Source organism: Platichthys flesus, chromosome 18 (genome assembly GCF_949316205.1).
Source record: "Platichthys flesus chromosome 18, fPlaFle2.1, whole genome shotgun sequence".
Taxonomy (NCBI): Eukaryota; Metazoa; Chordata; class Actinopteri; order Pleuronectiformes; family Pleuronectidae; genus Platichthys; species Platichthys flesus.
This window is the reverse complement of record NC_084962.1, coordinates 12,968,143-12,982,947: the sequence shown is the minus strand read 5'-3', so window position 1 is coordinate 12,982,947 and position 14,805 is coordinate 12,968,143. Positions and strand designations below refer to the sequence as shown.

General features: G+C 46.3%; 1 protein-coding gene across 1 annotated transcript in view; it reads left to right on the top strand.

The window, feature by feature from the left end:
- The window catches only part of LOC133973408 (tyrosine-protein phosphatase non-receptor type 14-like), a 34,166-nt gene extending 19,369 nt beyond the window's left edge, over nt 1-14,797 (top strand). The window contains exons 4-20 of the mRNA XM_062411252.1: nt 2,331-2,428; nt 3,089-3,156; nt 3,508-3,578; nt 3,665-3,752; nt 3,869-3,957; nt 4,102-4,189; nt 4,413-4,495; nt 4,693-4,753; nt 5,405-5,483; nt 6,223-6,692; nt 6,786-8,063; nt 9,202-9,342; nt 10,285-10,503; nt 11,736-11,864; nt 12,012-12,246; nt 12,421-12,584; nt 12,813-14,797. Of these exons, the coding sequence (XP_062267236.1) occupies nt 2,331-2,428; nt 3,089-3,156; nt 3,508-3,578; nt 3,665-3,752; nt 3,869-3,957; nt 4,102-4,189; nt 4,413-4,495; nt 4,693-4,753; nt 5,405-5,483; nt 6,223-6,692; nt 6,786-8,063; nt 9,202-9,342; nt 10,285-10,503; nt 11,736-11,864; nt 12,012-12,246; nt 12,421-12,584; nt 12,813-12,941 (3,490 nt within the window). The 3' untranslated portion in view covers nt 12,942-14,797. The remainder of the gene's footprint in view (nt 1-2,330; nt 2,429-3,088; nt 3,157-3,507; nt 3,579-3,664; nt 3,753-3,868; nt 3,958-4,101; nt 4,190-4,412; nt 4,496-4,692; nt 4,754-5,404; nt 5,484-6,222; nt 6,693-6,785; nt 8,064-9,201; nt 9,343-10,284; nt 10,504-11,735; nt 11,865-12,011; nt 12,247-12,420; nt 12,585-12,812) is intronic.
- The last annotated feature ends 8 nt before the right edge of the window (nt 14,798-14,805 follow it).

The window sequence follows — 14,805 nt, the reverse complement described above, 5'->3', positions numbered from 1 at the left end:
ACATGAGGCTACAATGAAGTGTATTTTCTTTAGCCTTTCACTTGTTCATAGTTATTTCAACAGTTTACGGTCAGCCTCCTCACCGCTGGCCTCACATACGTATAAACACCATCACGTTGTTACCGTTGAACCTCAGAATGAGAACCAACCACGGTCAAACCTCAACAGTTCCCCAGACCCCATTGGGAGAGTGCTGGGAAAACATGGAGAGTTTGTAAAAACAAAGTCCACAATCATTCGAAGAGTTTTGTGTCCCGCGAGACTCCTCCCCTCCAGACCGCATCAGGCCCCGCCTCCCCTCCGCTGCAGCCGCGGTGGTTGGGGTTGGCTAATTAGAGGGTTGCCACGGGAACGGAATGGCAACTCAGCCAACGGGTGTAATGACAGGGTGAGAGGAGGAGGAGGGCGGGGTCAGATTATAGGCCCACGGGTACGCTGAGACAAGCTCAAAAAAGAAAAGGAGAAGAAGAAGAGGTGGGGGAGAGGGGGAGAAAATGTGAAAGAGAATGTAAAACATGAAAGATGTGAGGTGGTGACGAACGAAGAGAAACAGTGGAACGACGAGGATCCACGGGGAGTTTGAGGCGTAAGAAAGATGAGTGAATAACGAAGCATCTGTAGTTCAGTCAGCTCCTCATAGAAGTTTGTGCACATGCATGGACTGTCCCATGTCCGCCTCCACTCGTAACTCCGGAGGACTGTGTGTGTGTGGACGTTAGAGAAGGTGTCTCACAGCCCACATTGGAAAGACTCGGCCTGTGCTCACCATGGCAACAAACAGGAAACGTCGCACAAGTTTTTATGCAGCTGAGCCCGGTCACCCTGACAGTCCTCTCCTTCCTCTTGTGTGGCCACTCCATTCTTAAAAAGACAAACATCCAGTTGGACCACGGCTAAAAGTGGACAAAAGAAGCTGAGCAACTTAATGAGCGCGTTGTATTTCAGCCTCCTGGTTTTGGGACTTACTCAGTACCGCATCTTGTGAAGGCTGCAAGTGGGACTCAGCACACTGAGCAATGTCATCGTATCAGCTTACGCTTGGCAAAACCAACTCTGCCCAAAACCACAGGGCACAAAGTCCCAGTTTGCTGCAAATTGGCACCACAATTGTGTTTCTTCTCTTTTGTCCAGCTGCTGTTGTCCCTTTTTAAGAATGGAATCAGTCCTTATTTGCATCAGCTCCCTTTTACATGCTTTGCTCTTGGCTGAAAATGTACAGACCTATTCAATTATTCTGTTTAGCCTCTACTGGTATATGTTTGGCATTCCTCTCAAGTCAAAAATGAGTCACTGGTATTTCAAATGGAGGTGATTCACTCATTCCTCACTTGGATTCTGAGAACGGCTTCTCTGGCATTGTTGTTACCGGCTAATGCTGTTGCCAATACTGTCTTGACGCACTCTTTCTGTTGCACAAACCCAGAGCAGGAGAACACGTCTCTCTGTGTCTCAGTAGAAGTCTGCAATCCCTCAGCTTCTAATGTGCGATGCCTTGAGCACAGCTCTTCTTATTTTCTTGGGTGAAACGTGTTGAACTGAGACCCGTCATGTTTTCCAGCTCCGTTTAACATAATTGGTGTTCAGAGACTGTGGCGAGTTGGAAAAATAACATTGACCAACAGGCAATTCCTGGTGAGTTCATGAAAGCCAATAAGAGCCTCTTCTACCACCCACATAGTCAGACTTTCTGTAGAGGCTGTGGTATGCACTCTGATACGTAAAAACAAGACGTATAGTACAGCAGCACATTGAGATACATTCCAACATCAGCATGTTAACATTCCCACTATGACAATGTGAACATGTTAATGTTTTGCAGGAATGTTTTACCATTAGTTACATCCTTTCATTCTCTACCTGCTTACCTGCAAGAGTTATGCAAGTATTTGGTTAAAACCCAAATTATTGTGGCAGCAAATACCTTGACCCAGGGATTTTTAGAGTGGAAAGGTCAGGGGCTAATCAAAGTCTTGTCACCATCACCATCTAGGGACAAGGAATGTCTCAACAAAATCTCAACTCAGGGACAGTGCAACAAGGTAGCCAAAGCAGGTAAATGACCTGAGGCCCTGAGCTGTGGGCCCACAGCTCGGCTGATTACATTAGGCCACAGCAACGACACTTTTGTGAGAATCCATAGACTGTATGTAAACATAAGAGAAGGAGGAGAAGCGTCCTCCAACTCCATGCCTTTATTTATATATGTATATATATATATATATGATACTGCCATGTCCCCTTTGCCTTGGGCCCCCAAATGTTCCCGGTCTTGTCTCAACACCAATGCCAGACTTAGCTTCTCATCTGAATAATGCTTTTTTTCTTTCTAGGTACCAGTATTACCTACAGGTGAAGAAGGAGCTTTTGGATGGACGTCTCCACTGCACAGTAGAGCAGGGGATCAGACTAGCAGGCCTAGCAGTACAAGGTAAAACACACACACGCTTGAACAAACATCTCATGTGGATAATCTACCAGAGGGAGACAGACAGAACAAGGGAGAAGGACTGAGCACAAACTCGCACTTTCTCAGGTCATCTTGACTTCACTACCTAATATGGCTGCATACCACAGGGAGAGCCCAGTCCACTTGAGTTCCTATGGTATCAGTCTTAACACACACACAACCTCACTCCATCTTCTTGTTCCTGGGTGCTGTCTGTGTCTCGGGGGAATGTAAACAGACAGTTAGCTTATCATTAGCTCCAAGGTTGGCCTCAGTAGCATCAGGAAGACTCTTATCTGTCAGGAGGGAAGGATCTGCTGCACCTCCTCTTGTCCGACAAACAGCAGAACAGTACTTAGGATGTGCTTACAGGCCCTATCGGGAGGAGTGAAATGGAAATGCAGTTTTATTTGTAATGCTTCACATGAGAGTAGTTATAAGGAATGAGGAACAAATCTGGGATTTATTAGTTTGCTAGTTAAGGAGGTTGCTTCTGATGACACTGTGTTATACTATTTAACAAAGCTGAAATAAACATCACTGTAATGTGGAAAATGTGCTACTCCGGGGTCTCCGCTCAGAGCAGACGTCTCAGATCATATCACCATATTCAATGTGTGTTTGTGTTTGTGTGACTTTCAGCTGACTTTGGAGACTTCACTCAGTTCATGTCTCAGGACTTCCTCAGGGAGTACGTGCTCTTCCCAGTGGTGAGTCCTTAAATCTTCACTGTCAAAGTGGGTTGTAAATGTGCCCGTGTGTGTGTGTGTGCGTGTGCATTGCCCTGAATACCATCTTTTGTCACTTGTCACCTTGTGAGAACATTTTTTAAATAAACACAATTTTCTTTTGTTCATTTAGTCACTTTTATGCCGAACAGTTTGAAACGGTGCTTGAGAAAGAGAGTAAATTATGGATTGTTTTAATTTCTCATTAATACTCAACAGCTAACATTTCCCTCACCTTGCCATGTTCTTATCTCCCATCGCCTGTTTCTTCTCCTTCTCCTTTCTCCTCGTCCTTCTCCGTCTCACTTGCCGCTGCCGTCTCCCTCCTCTTAGAACTGGCCTAATGGAGACGAGGTGCTTGAGGAGTGGACCCAGAAAGTTGCTGAGGAGCACAAGACTCACTGGTAACCTCAGCATCATCTCCTCCAGTTTGTACACAAGGAAAAGATTCCGAGACGTTGACATTCCTGTATATGTTTTTGCTTTCCAGTCGAATGCAGGCCGCTCAAGCGGAGCTGCTGTATATCAAAGAGGTGGAGAAGCTGGATGGCTTTGGCCAGGAGAGCCACGCTGCTAAGGTAGATAATTGAAATCCCCCACCACCACCTCTTTCACTGACACGTACACATGCACATCTCCTGAGGACCCAGTTTGTTGACAGTGAGAAGACTTTGAATTCATTCCTCTCCCACAGGACAACTACACCAACGATATCTTCATCGGAGTCTCCTTCATCGGGGTGTTTGTCAAACACAGAAACGGCAGATCCATCATGCTTCACAAGTAAGTCCCCCCTTCTTCTTCCTCTATTTCATGGATTTGTTTTATTGAGTGGTGAAGATACATTTAAATGAACTTGAAAACTAAATATTGTGTGTGGGAAAATTCCACCCTTGTGTGAATATTGTGCGTGTGTTTGTGCGACAGGTGGAAGGACATTGGTACCATAGCGCACAACAAGTCAGCCATCACAGTGGAGATAACAAGCAAAGACGACACCATCATTTTTCACATGGTGAGTGTTGTGTCTGACTTTAGTCTCAGCACATACACACACATACACTTTGAAGGCTTCTAGTGGGAAGTGCAACAAAAAGAAACACACACATTCCCACAATGCATTCCCAGATATCCCTGCACAGAGATAACGACAGGGGCAAATGTGGTCTCGACCATCTATAAATACTGCTTTAATTTGACATATCAATGTGTTCCTTTCTGTGTGTTTGTATCTGCAGGAGGATATGGAAATGGCCAAGTACATCTCCCGTCTCTTCACGGCCAGACACAAATTCTACAAACAGAACAAGATCTGTGCGGAGTGAGTCTCGAGGCCGACTGAAGGCCGCTACAAACATTTAAATCCGGTTTTATCTGCCTTTTATATTTTCCAGTCAAGTTAACCAACCTTTTGAGGGTTATGTAAAAAAAAAACGCAACACAAAAAAACTGATTGTGTAACAATGCAGAGTTCACTGTGCTTTTCTTTTGTGATTCATCATCTGTCTTTCCCTGCAGGCCCACTCACTCACCTGCACCAATCCGGAGGAGACCCACCTGGACCCACCGCCTCTCTCTGGTACTGTCAGAAGCATTTTCTCTTTTTATTGTCACTGGTTTTTGCTCAGTGTTCTGTCGCAGCCCTGTTTATTCTTATTATTGCCCTCTGGTCTGTATAAATGAGACCAGGAGACAGAGAGGGAAGACAGAAGCAGCCGTGGTTTACAGATCTGACCCCGCTCTCCCACTCAGGCCAGCTCTTAATTGTGCTGCGGAGCCTCGGTTTTAAACATGCTCTGCTGGTGTGGTGGGTGTTGCTGGAAAGTTTGCAAGGGTGTTGCTCGGGCTCATTTCCGGTGCGACAATGAAGGCAGTGATTTGCGAGTCTCCTTTCACGCTGGCCAGACAATGGCTACGCTAAATGTGGCACAATAGCTGCTCAGTCAGTCCACTCAAGTCTTCAGATGTCTCTGTTTGGAGAAGGGCAGGCATCGGCGTTTGACAGCTCCACAGCCTCAGAGGAGGTCTGAGTCAGTCATTATCACCTGTTGTGGTAATGACTTGTGGTAAAGTAATGGCTTTGCTTAGTAATGCAAAGAAAGTTAAGTTAATTTAGAGTATGTTTTGACATCTGTGTATAATTATAAAAAATATAACTTGATGTATACGGAGAATTGCAATTAATTACCTATTCTTAACCGTGTTGAATTAAATGTGTTTCTTCATTCAGTCGCGGCCCCAGTCCTGTAACTTCCAGTCTATGCATTCCCAGTATGGAGAGCATTATCAGGACCCACAGAGCTCGCAAGGTATGTGTAAAAGACACGCACACACTCACACAGACACACAACCACACACACACACACACACTCACACATAGGCAGTGACAACAACAAACACATTTAGCGCAAGTTTCCACCCCTGCAGCCCACTGCTTTAACCACACTGGGATTTATGATTTCTGCCTCCCTCATAATAACCAAAGCATCTCAATGGAGCTAATTGTGCCCTTCCCATCCGGCTTGTGACTCACGGCCAATTGCATTTTTCAAACAATTGCCCCAACCAAATAGAGGCGCAACGTTAGTAGTGCCGAGCAGTGACCTCACTTACACCTCGCTCTTTCATTAACTTGTTCACACACTCAGCCCGCCTCATAATCCGAAAAGCGTTCTGTCATGCCCGACCGTAAAAAACAGAGCATGTGTGGAAAAAACAAACATTCTGGGTGTTGCTCCGATGCGAGGGTGTGAGATCATTTCCGGAGTGTGACCTCAGGCATCACACACTGTCTGCGTGGACGGAGATTGTGTGCGCCTGCCGGTTTGTGGGCTTGAGACTGTTCACGCGAGATGAGAGAACGCTCCATTGTCAAATAAAGACATGCTCTGTCTCCCTCATTATTGTGGGAAGAACATCGTCCAAATCTGTACTGTTCCCACTGGTAGGAAATATTCAGAATTCTTTCTAAGTTAGTTTGTGCTTCTGTGCAACCAGAAATCAACAACGATGCTTTTATTCACACGTCCTTTCTCCTGTGCTTTTTAGACAGCATCTTCCATGATGACACGTACTACAAGTCAGAAACGAGTTTGGACCGCTGCCCCTCGGACTATCCTTTCCGAAATGGTACCGTGCCCAATGGAAGCATGTACAGCAGCCCCAGCCTGAGCTCCCTCAACCACTCCCAGACCTTCGTCCCGCCCTCGCCGATATCCTCCAACCTCAGCATCCCCGGCAGTGAGCTAATGCGCCCCGATTACATCCCAAGCCACCGCCACAGCGCCATCATTGCGCCGTCCTACCGGCCCACGCCTGAGTACGATGCCGTCATGAGGCAGAAGCGGCGCATGCTCCCCGCGCACCACGATCTCCACAGCCAGTCGCTGCGCAGTTTGAACATCAGTAATGCCTGTGCTTACCGCCAGCCTGAAGCTCTGGTGTACAGCCAACCAGAGATGAGGGAGAGGGGTCCCTATCATGGCCTTGGGCCCAGCCCTGGACCTTACACACCACAGGTAGAGCTGGATTGAATAAATTGTTCTACTCTTAGATTTTTTGGGGGATTCTTGCTCTTGTCTAAATTCCTGTTCTTTTTCTCCATCTTGCAGATCAGCTACAGTAAGCCAGTGTCCCATGGGCCTCATCAGGGAGGGCCAGCCAGCAGCCAGGGCCCCTGTCACTCACCCTGTGTCAACGGTGGTGGAGGCGGCGGTGTAGGAAGCTCCATCTCTCACACTGTCAGCACACCCGAGTTGGCAAACACCAAACAACAGAGCACCAATGCGGGAAGCTATGCAGCTACTGCCAACATGCTGAGAAACCACATGTCGCGACCTCCTCCACCTTACCCCTCCAGCTCTTTCCGCCCGGCCACCAGTACACCGGACCTCGCCAGCCACCGCCACCGCTGCATCGGGGGAAGCAGTCCGGAGCTGGTCACCCGCATGGTGCAGCTGTCAGTCAAGACCTTTCAGCCGGACAGCTCAGCTGTTGTGCACCAGTCCCTTCAGGAGGTCAGCGAACCGTTGACTGCAGCTGCTAAGCACCGCTCCACCCTGGGCAAGAGACACAGTATGGAGGTGATCAGCAGCATGAGGGGAGGAGGGATGGAGGGCTTGGTGATGAAAGGCATGAATGCTCCGCTTCATCGGAGGAATACTCTCAGAGAACATGTGATGCCGCCTCAGCCCCAATCCATGCCCCAGCCCCAAACCCCACAACAGCAGCCCCAGCCTCCACCCCCACAGACAAAGGAGGTGCCCAAGCAGTTACCTGCTCAGAAAGCACCTGAGGCTGCTGTGGCACCACCTGCAGCTGTGGCCTACCAGCATCAAAAGACTCTTTCTAATGCTACCATGCTTATACATAGTAGTGAGAGCGAAGAAGAGGAGGAGGAGGAAGAAGAGAGGCCTGAGCTGGACGTTCAAATCCCAGGCCTGAACGAGGACATCAGCGCTCAGCTCCAGGCAGCTCTGGCCAAACTGCCCAACAAACCCCCTCCAGAGTACCCGGGTCCTCCCAGAACTCCGAGCAACGCTCAGATCCGCAACCACTCCCACAACCACACTCACCACCACAATCAAGGACCACAGAGCAACCAGGGAGCAATGGACCCAAACCATGCCCAGGGCCGAGCATACAAACCTGGGCCGAGCCAGGGCGGCGGCAGTGGTGGTCCTGGAGGAGGCTGTGTTGCAGGTGCTGGTGGGACACTGACCCGAGGGGACCAGGGTGGGGTGAACGGAGCTGTTTTAGGTCCATCCATCTCTGAGCCGGACCTGACCAGTGTGAAGGAGCGGGTTAGGAAGGAGCCCGTCAAAGAGAGGCCAGTGTCAGAGATGTTCTCCCTGGAAGACAGCATCGTGGAGAGGGAAATCGCTCAGAGGGTAAGACTATCATTCGCTAATTCGACAATTGCAAATATTTGGAACACCTCTAAATTCATAGTTTAATTTGTGCCAACATGGATTTCAACAATTTATGTTATTTATTATTTATAAAATGGTTAATGGATTTGTCAGAAAACAATATACATATCAATACATATCAAATCTAGAGATATATATCAAATGAATCAAGATAAATAGTCAAATTAACCCAACCTACTGTTGTTACGCTTAAATGTTGCAGTCTGTTGTTTGCTTGCTAATTTCATGGCTCCTGATTAGCAGTAATCCAGGGTTCAGCACCTGAGAGGGTAGCACTCGGCTCCCGGTCTCCCCAACCAGCTAAAACCCTCTTAAATCCCTCAGATTACTCTTTGGGTTGGTGCACTTGTGTAGGTTTGTTAAAGGAGCAAACATTTGATGCAGCAGCACAATCCAGATAGAAGTTCAAATCATCTGTCTCACTGCTGGTTACGATAAACCTCTCTGCTCAATCCAAAACTCCACAGCTAACATCTCTCATTCCTACCAAGTGGTTTTTCTCATGTACATATAGAGGGTACTCCTGGTGACACCCAAGCTGTTGTTGTGACTGTCCAACAGGGAGTGAGGGAGGTGGAGGAGAGGGGCAGGGTGGAGCTGTCCTGGAGGTTTAATAGCATCTTGGATTAGGAGAGGTAATCCTCAGAGCAAGGAGGGGACTCTGCAATCTGGGTCAGACTTTGGTAGACGGGGAACGAGTCAGGGTAACAGAGGGACAGTGTGTAAACACACAAGGCTGAGGAGGAAGGAAGGAAAAGACGAAGGGATGAAAGAATGAAAAATTATAGAGGACAAAGGAAGGATGGGAGGGAAAGTTGGAGGCAGTGAGAAAGAGGACGGGGCTTCACCTTTCAACAGAAATCAAGGGGATTGGTGCGGCCTGGTTTAGCCTTCAAACAGGACACACACACACACACACACACACACACACATTGTAATGCACACGTGCACATGCACGTCAAACTCTCCCCACCCACTTCTCCACACGCACATTCACGTGAGCGCCGCACTTCACTCAGGCCATGGCAGGTCAGTCAGTCTTGCGATGCTGCCGGTACCTGTAACCGTGACGCCTGGGTTCTCCTCTCTGTTGAAGACGCTGGAGAGGCAGAAGATGTCCGTGGACTCCATGAAGCGACCACTGATGATGGCCGCCCTCAACGGCCTCTACGTGGCTCGGATGCCGGCCCCCAAGAGTCCAGCTGAGGACGGCACCAAGGCTTCTACCGACGAACGGGTAAGCTGCTGCGTGGTGCTTTTGGAAGTTGTGCTTCAGAAAGTAACTTTGAAAATAATCGCTGAAATCATTTCAAGCCTCTGTTTTGTTTGTGCTATCTTACAAAATGTATTATTTGCAATAGTTGTTTTACTAACACAAATTGAAACCTTATATTGTAATTGTTTTCCTATTTTGTACTTTTAAACAAACCAATTCAGATGGAAAATATCCTACTGGATATACATAGCTACTTCTAATCTGGATTCATTCCATTCAAGAAGAATAACTCAAAAACTTTCAAGCCCTAATTTTTACCAGTTCTTTTTTTTTTACTGGAGGTCCACATCACTACAGGACATTTTAAACAGCAGATTTCTCACCTGTTGACAAACAAGTTTGACTGTTCCTTTTCAAAATACAACTCTCACACATTTATTTAATGAATTTACTTCTCAAGCTCTGGCCTGTTTTCCTCCCTTTTGAGCGCAGAGACATGAAAACCGCCTTTGTCCCGACTGTTGCTAAGCTAACGGGGGCAAGCCCTAAGTGGGCTGTGGAACGCGTGGCATGGTGGTGCTTATCGCCTCTGGTCCCGCTGGTATGTTAAGAATGTGACCCGAGCGCTGCACAGACAGTGATGCTGCTCTCTCAAACATGACTGGCCTAACAAACACACAGCCCCCAACCAGGCTTCATATTCCACCACTGCATATTCTGCTCTTTTACAGCTGCGGCGATGCATTATACAAGCGTTTGTATAATTTTTTTCAGGAGATTTCTGGACCCTCCTGGTCTGAATGGTCTCTCAGCTGTGGTGGAATGTAAACGAATAAAAGCCCTTTAGGGGCGACTGAAAGAGAAACCCCCTGAATAATGTGTTACTTGGTATTCAATGACTAACACCCCACTCCCCTCCTCTTTCTTCTCGGTTTCTTCTTCTCTTTCTCTCCGTCTCTCCAGTGTAAGACCTTGGAGTTGAAGCTGGAAGAGGAGCGGGTCTTCACAGAGTACGAGCAGGTGCCCAAGAAGAGGGCGAACTGCGCCCTGGCCACGGCCACTCTGCCCGAGAACACGGAACGTAACCGCTTCCGTGATGTGGTTCCTTACGAAGAGAATCGGGTCGAGCTTGTTCCCAACAAGGAGAACAACACAGGCTACATTAACGCCTCGCATATCAAGGTGGGCTCAATGGGGTCAAATGTCTAATGTGTACAAAAAAGTCTAAAAAGGACTCATTTACACTTGCATTCATCCATGAGGGGTGGGGAGGTTCGGTAGCATACAGTATACCACTGTTTGGAAACCAGGACTATCTAAATCTCTATCTGAATTTAAAATGAGACAATCGTAAATTCAAAATATGAAGTCACATGCTGCAAAACACACTCAAGTGAATGAGTGCAGTCCGACACAAACTGACATTACAGTGGATAGTCAGATTGTAGTGAAATTGAACAATATTCATAAAGACTGATTTTTTAATTTTTTTTATTTACAATGTCACCAACTGCTTCATAACATTCATGTGTTCGACTGCTGATCACAGTCTCTGCTGCACACGCATCACACAACATGAAGTGAAACAAAGTGTATAAACTTGATACACTCAGCTCTCTCTTGCGGGTCTTTGTTGTGGTCATTTCTAAGCGGGGGGGAAAGGCTCGGAGGGAAAAGGATGAAAGGCCGCTATTGAAGGCTGTTTAGGCCTTTAAGCTCACAGAGCTCGTGGAATTCCCAAAGAATGCGATCCAAACTCCAAAACCCTCTTAAGTCAGCCTGAGCTGCTCTCACTAGCCCCTCTATTCATTCTTAGTCGCAAAATGGTGTGCACGCACAAACTCGTGCGTATGCATGAGTTTGCATTTCGTGTGTATGCCTAATCGCGATCCATGGTGCGATCGCCGTACTGAATCGCCGCCTATCACGGTGTAACCCTCTTACCCCCCCCCACACACACACACACACACACACACACATTCACCGCTCCTGTCATTTAAGGTAGCTGCCACAGAACAAAAGGCCTTGTTTACCCCCCCCCCCCCCCCCATCAGTCGCCTAATGCTTTGTTTACAGTCCCAAGGTGGAATCAGCTGTAGGGACATGCTCATGGTGTAACGACGCTGAGATGAGACGTGTTTCAGTGATTATCAATAAGGGAGAAACTGAAGAAAGTGAGAGAAGAGGAGTTGATAGTTTTATAAATGAGGGAAAAAGGAGAGAAACACAAGAGGGGTTTCTGCTGCACTCCAGTGGTGGATCAGAGTATTGTCGGTGTCTTTAATGTAATATATTAAAAATTTTAAATAAATGTCTTACTCAGGCTAAACTGTGACTCTCTTTGCATTTTGTTTGCACTGCAGGCCGTGTGTTTCACATGTGCAGTGATTGATTGTGGGTGTGTGTTTTCCCAGGTGATGATCAGAGGGGAGGAGTGGCACTACATCGCCACCCAGGGACCGCTCGCCAACACCTGTGCCGACTTCTGGCAGATGGTCTGGGAGCAAGGGGTCAACGTCATCGCCATGGTTACTGCAGAAGAGGTACACACACACAAATGGCACACGCACAAGTGGATAATTTTCAGCATGCGGACAGCTGCCGCTCGTCTGTGGGTGTGAAATACGATGAGTGCGACGGTGTCTATTTTCCCTGATCCAATCACCGATCAATCTTCGTCCTCCGTGCAGGAGGGCGGCCGGTCCAAGAGTCACCGCTACTGGCCCAAACTGGGCTCCAAACACAACTCAGCCACACATGGCAAGTTCAAGGTGACCACCAAGTTCCGCACGGACTCGGGCTGCTACGCCACCACGGGGTTAAAGGTCAAACACCTGCTGTCTGGCCAGGAGAGGACGGTGTGGCACCTGCAGTACACGGACTGGCCTGAACAGGGCTGTCCTGAATACGTCGTGGGATTTCTCTGTGAGTGGGACTTTGTCATTTTCATCATCAATTTTCAAGAAGCAACAAGAAGAGATGAAACAAACACTGTGACTTCAGAAAATAAAAATGATATGACTATTCACAAGTTATAAAAACTGCTATATTCATATTCCCTCTCACGTCTTACCTTTGTCTCCGTCTTCTTTCCTGCAGCGTACCTGGAGGAGATCCAGTCTGTAAGGAGACACACCAACTCCATGCTGGACACCTCAAAGAGCCTCAACCCTCCTGTGGTGGTGCACTGCAGTGCCGGGGTGGGACGTACCGGCGTGGTCATCCTCACCGAGCTCATGATCAGCTGCCTGGAGCACAACGAGGTGCGTGGGCAGAGGGGGGGGGTCACAGTCAGGGATTCAAGTCAGAATTCAAGTCTCCGGTTGGGATTCTAGTCCAGTTTAAGTTTGGTTCAGAGACATCTTTCTTTACTTTACTGTCTAGAATACGTTTTACACTACACACCCTTTTTTCTCTCTTTTCTTCTTTTTTCTTTGTATAGTTCTCGTTATTCAATCGCTCTCTGTTTTCTCTTCCTCCTCTCACATCAGCCAATGGAGGTTCCCCACATGTTGTCGGAGCTCAGGCATCAGCGGATGCTGATGGTTCAGACCATCTCCCAGTACAAGTTCGTCTACCAGGTCCTCATCCAGTTCCTCAAGAATTCCCGGCTCATCTGATCAGGGGCTCACAACCTTTGACCCTATACGATGTGGCAGATGACGACAGGGGTACTAAACTCAAGCCTGAGGACCGATACAGCTGATGTGGCCTCGGTGGGACCAGACGCAGGTAGAAGCGACTCCACCTTCACCTTGAGGTTTCTACTTGGCAGTTGAAGGTTATGGAAAGGTGTAGATTTGGGTACAAGCTCACCTCAGGAGGGGGAGAGGACGTGTGTCGGCCTGTTTCAAAAACCGATTCCTCCTGATCAGTGTGTTTTCACATTTCATTCTTTTATCCCCTGGGATTTAATCTCGGACCTGATCTTTGCGTGTGGAGCATGTTTGTGCTTTTTCTCCGTGCGGGTCAGGTGAAAGAGCGACTTGTCTCTGCTGCAGACGTGAATGTGTGTGTCTCTGGAGAAATACCTTGAGAAATCAATCAAAAATCAATAACAGTTTGGATAGTTCACCCGCCGGCTACTTTTCACAATCTTCTTTGAGCCATTATTAGAAATGGCATTACGCTGCATGAACAGTAGGTGGCAGCAGTATTATTACTAAACTCTTGGTATACTCAGAAAAGGTTTGCCAAACAAAACATATCCTTTAAATCACAGTTCTAAAATAACAGAGTATTGATTAATACAGCAAATATTTACTTCAACATTGTAACAAATGTTTTTTTCTAATTTATTTCTATCACTATCCATGTCACCTTTGCCATTGAACAGAGCATCGACAGTTATGTCAGATCTCTCGTCCTAATTTTCTAAAAGCCTTTCTTGTGAATCTCAGAAAGATTCGTCCCTTTTTTCTTCTCAATTGTTTGAACATTTCTAATAAGATTCCACCTTAATATGCAAAAACACAGAAAATACATTTCAACAATTATTTGCTTCTTACAATTTCAAGTGCTTGCCACATTTTTTTTTTAACCGTAAATCATTTCAAAAGCTGTCCAGTTAATTGGAAATAATTTATAAATATGACCATTTGTATACTTGTGTCCTTACATTGACCAGATACTGTATCATTAGGCCTTATTGACACATGAAACGAGCCTGGCTTGTTGGTGGGTCCTTGATGGATTCTGTAAATTCACTCCCTTATTTTATTTGACCTCCAAAGATAAAATCTTTAAATCAGTATTTTATAGTTTGAATTTTGGCAAAAGAACAATTTAAACATTTCAAATCTTTTACCGAACTCTTTGGTGAAGGTTCAGCAGGAGAGTACTGATGTTTGGGTTTTGTTTTATGTCTTTAATGACACAACTGTGTGTCTTCTAATCTGATCCAAACCCAATAGATTAACTGCGTATCTGAACTCCGCTTATTGACTCACCTTCAATTTCTTTTTACTCGCTACATAAAATTTACTTTTTATTTTATTTGTCTGAATTGTAATGCAAAGCCAGCCGTGTCCAAAATAACTTTGTACATAATGGGCACGTGAGAGAAATAGATTTCTACAAATGTGTTTATATAGTTTTTTTTTCGCCTTTTTGTTTTGACTTGGTACCCCAAAAATACCGCAACATTATAAACTATGCATGCATTTTTATATTTCAATGTATATATTCTCAGATACATATAAGCTCTATCTTGACATGTGTAAGTGTTTTGTTGCACTTCAGTTCTCTTTATGACAGTATTCTTTTCTCACAAGGTATTCCACTGTTTGTTAATATTTAATTTTTCTCCCCTCAACTTTTCTTCTTTTGGCAAAAACTCCTAAATACGTTTCAAAGTATGTGTACATATGTTTTGTATATGTGTTTTCAGTGCATCAAATCCTTTGTTTTTCTCTCCCCTGACATGTATGAAGCTGTCATACTTGCTTATTATGCAATAAAGCCTTATTTTCTTTAAGACTGTGG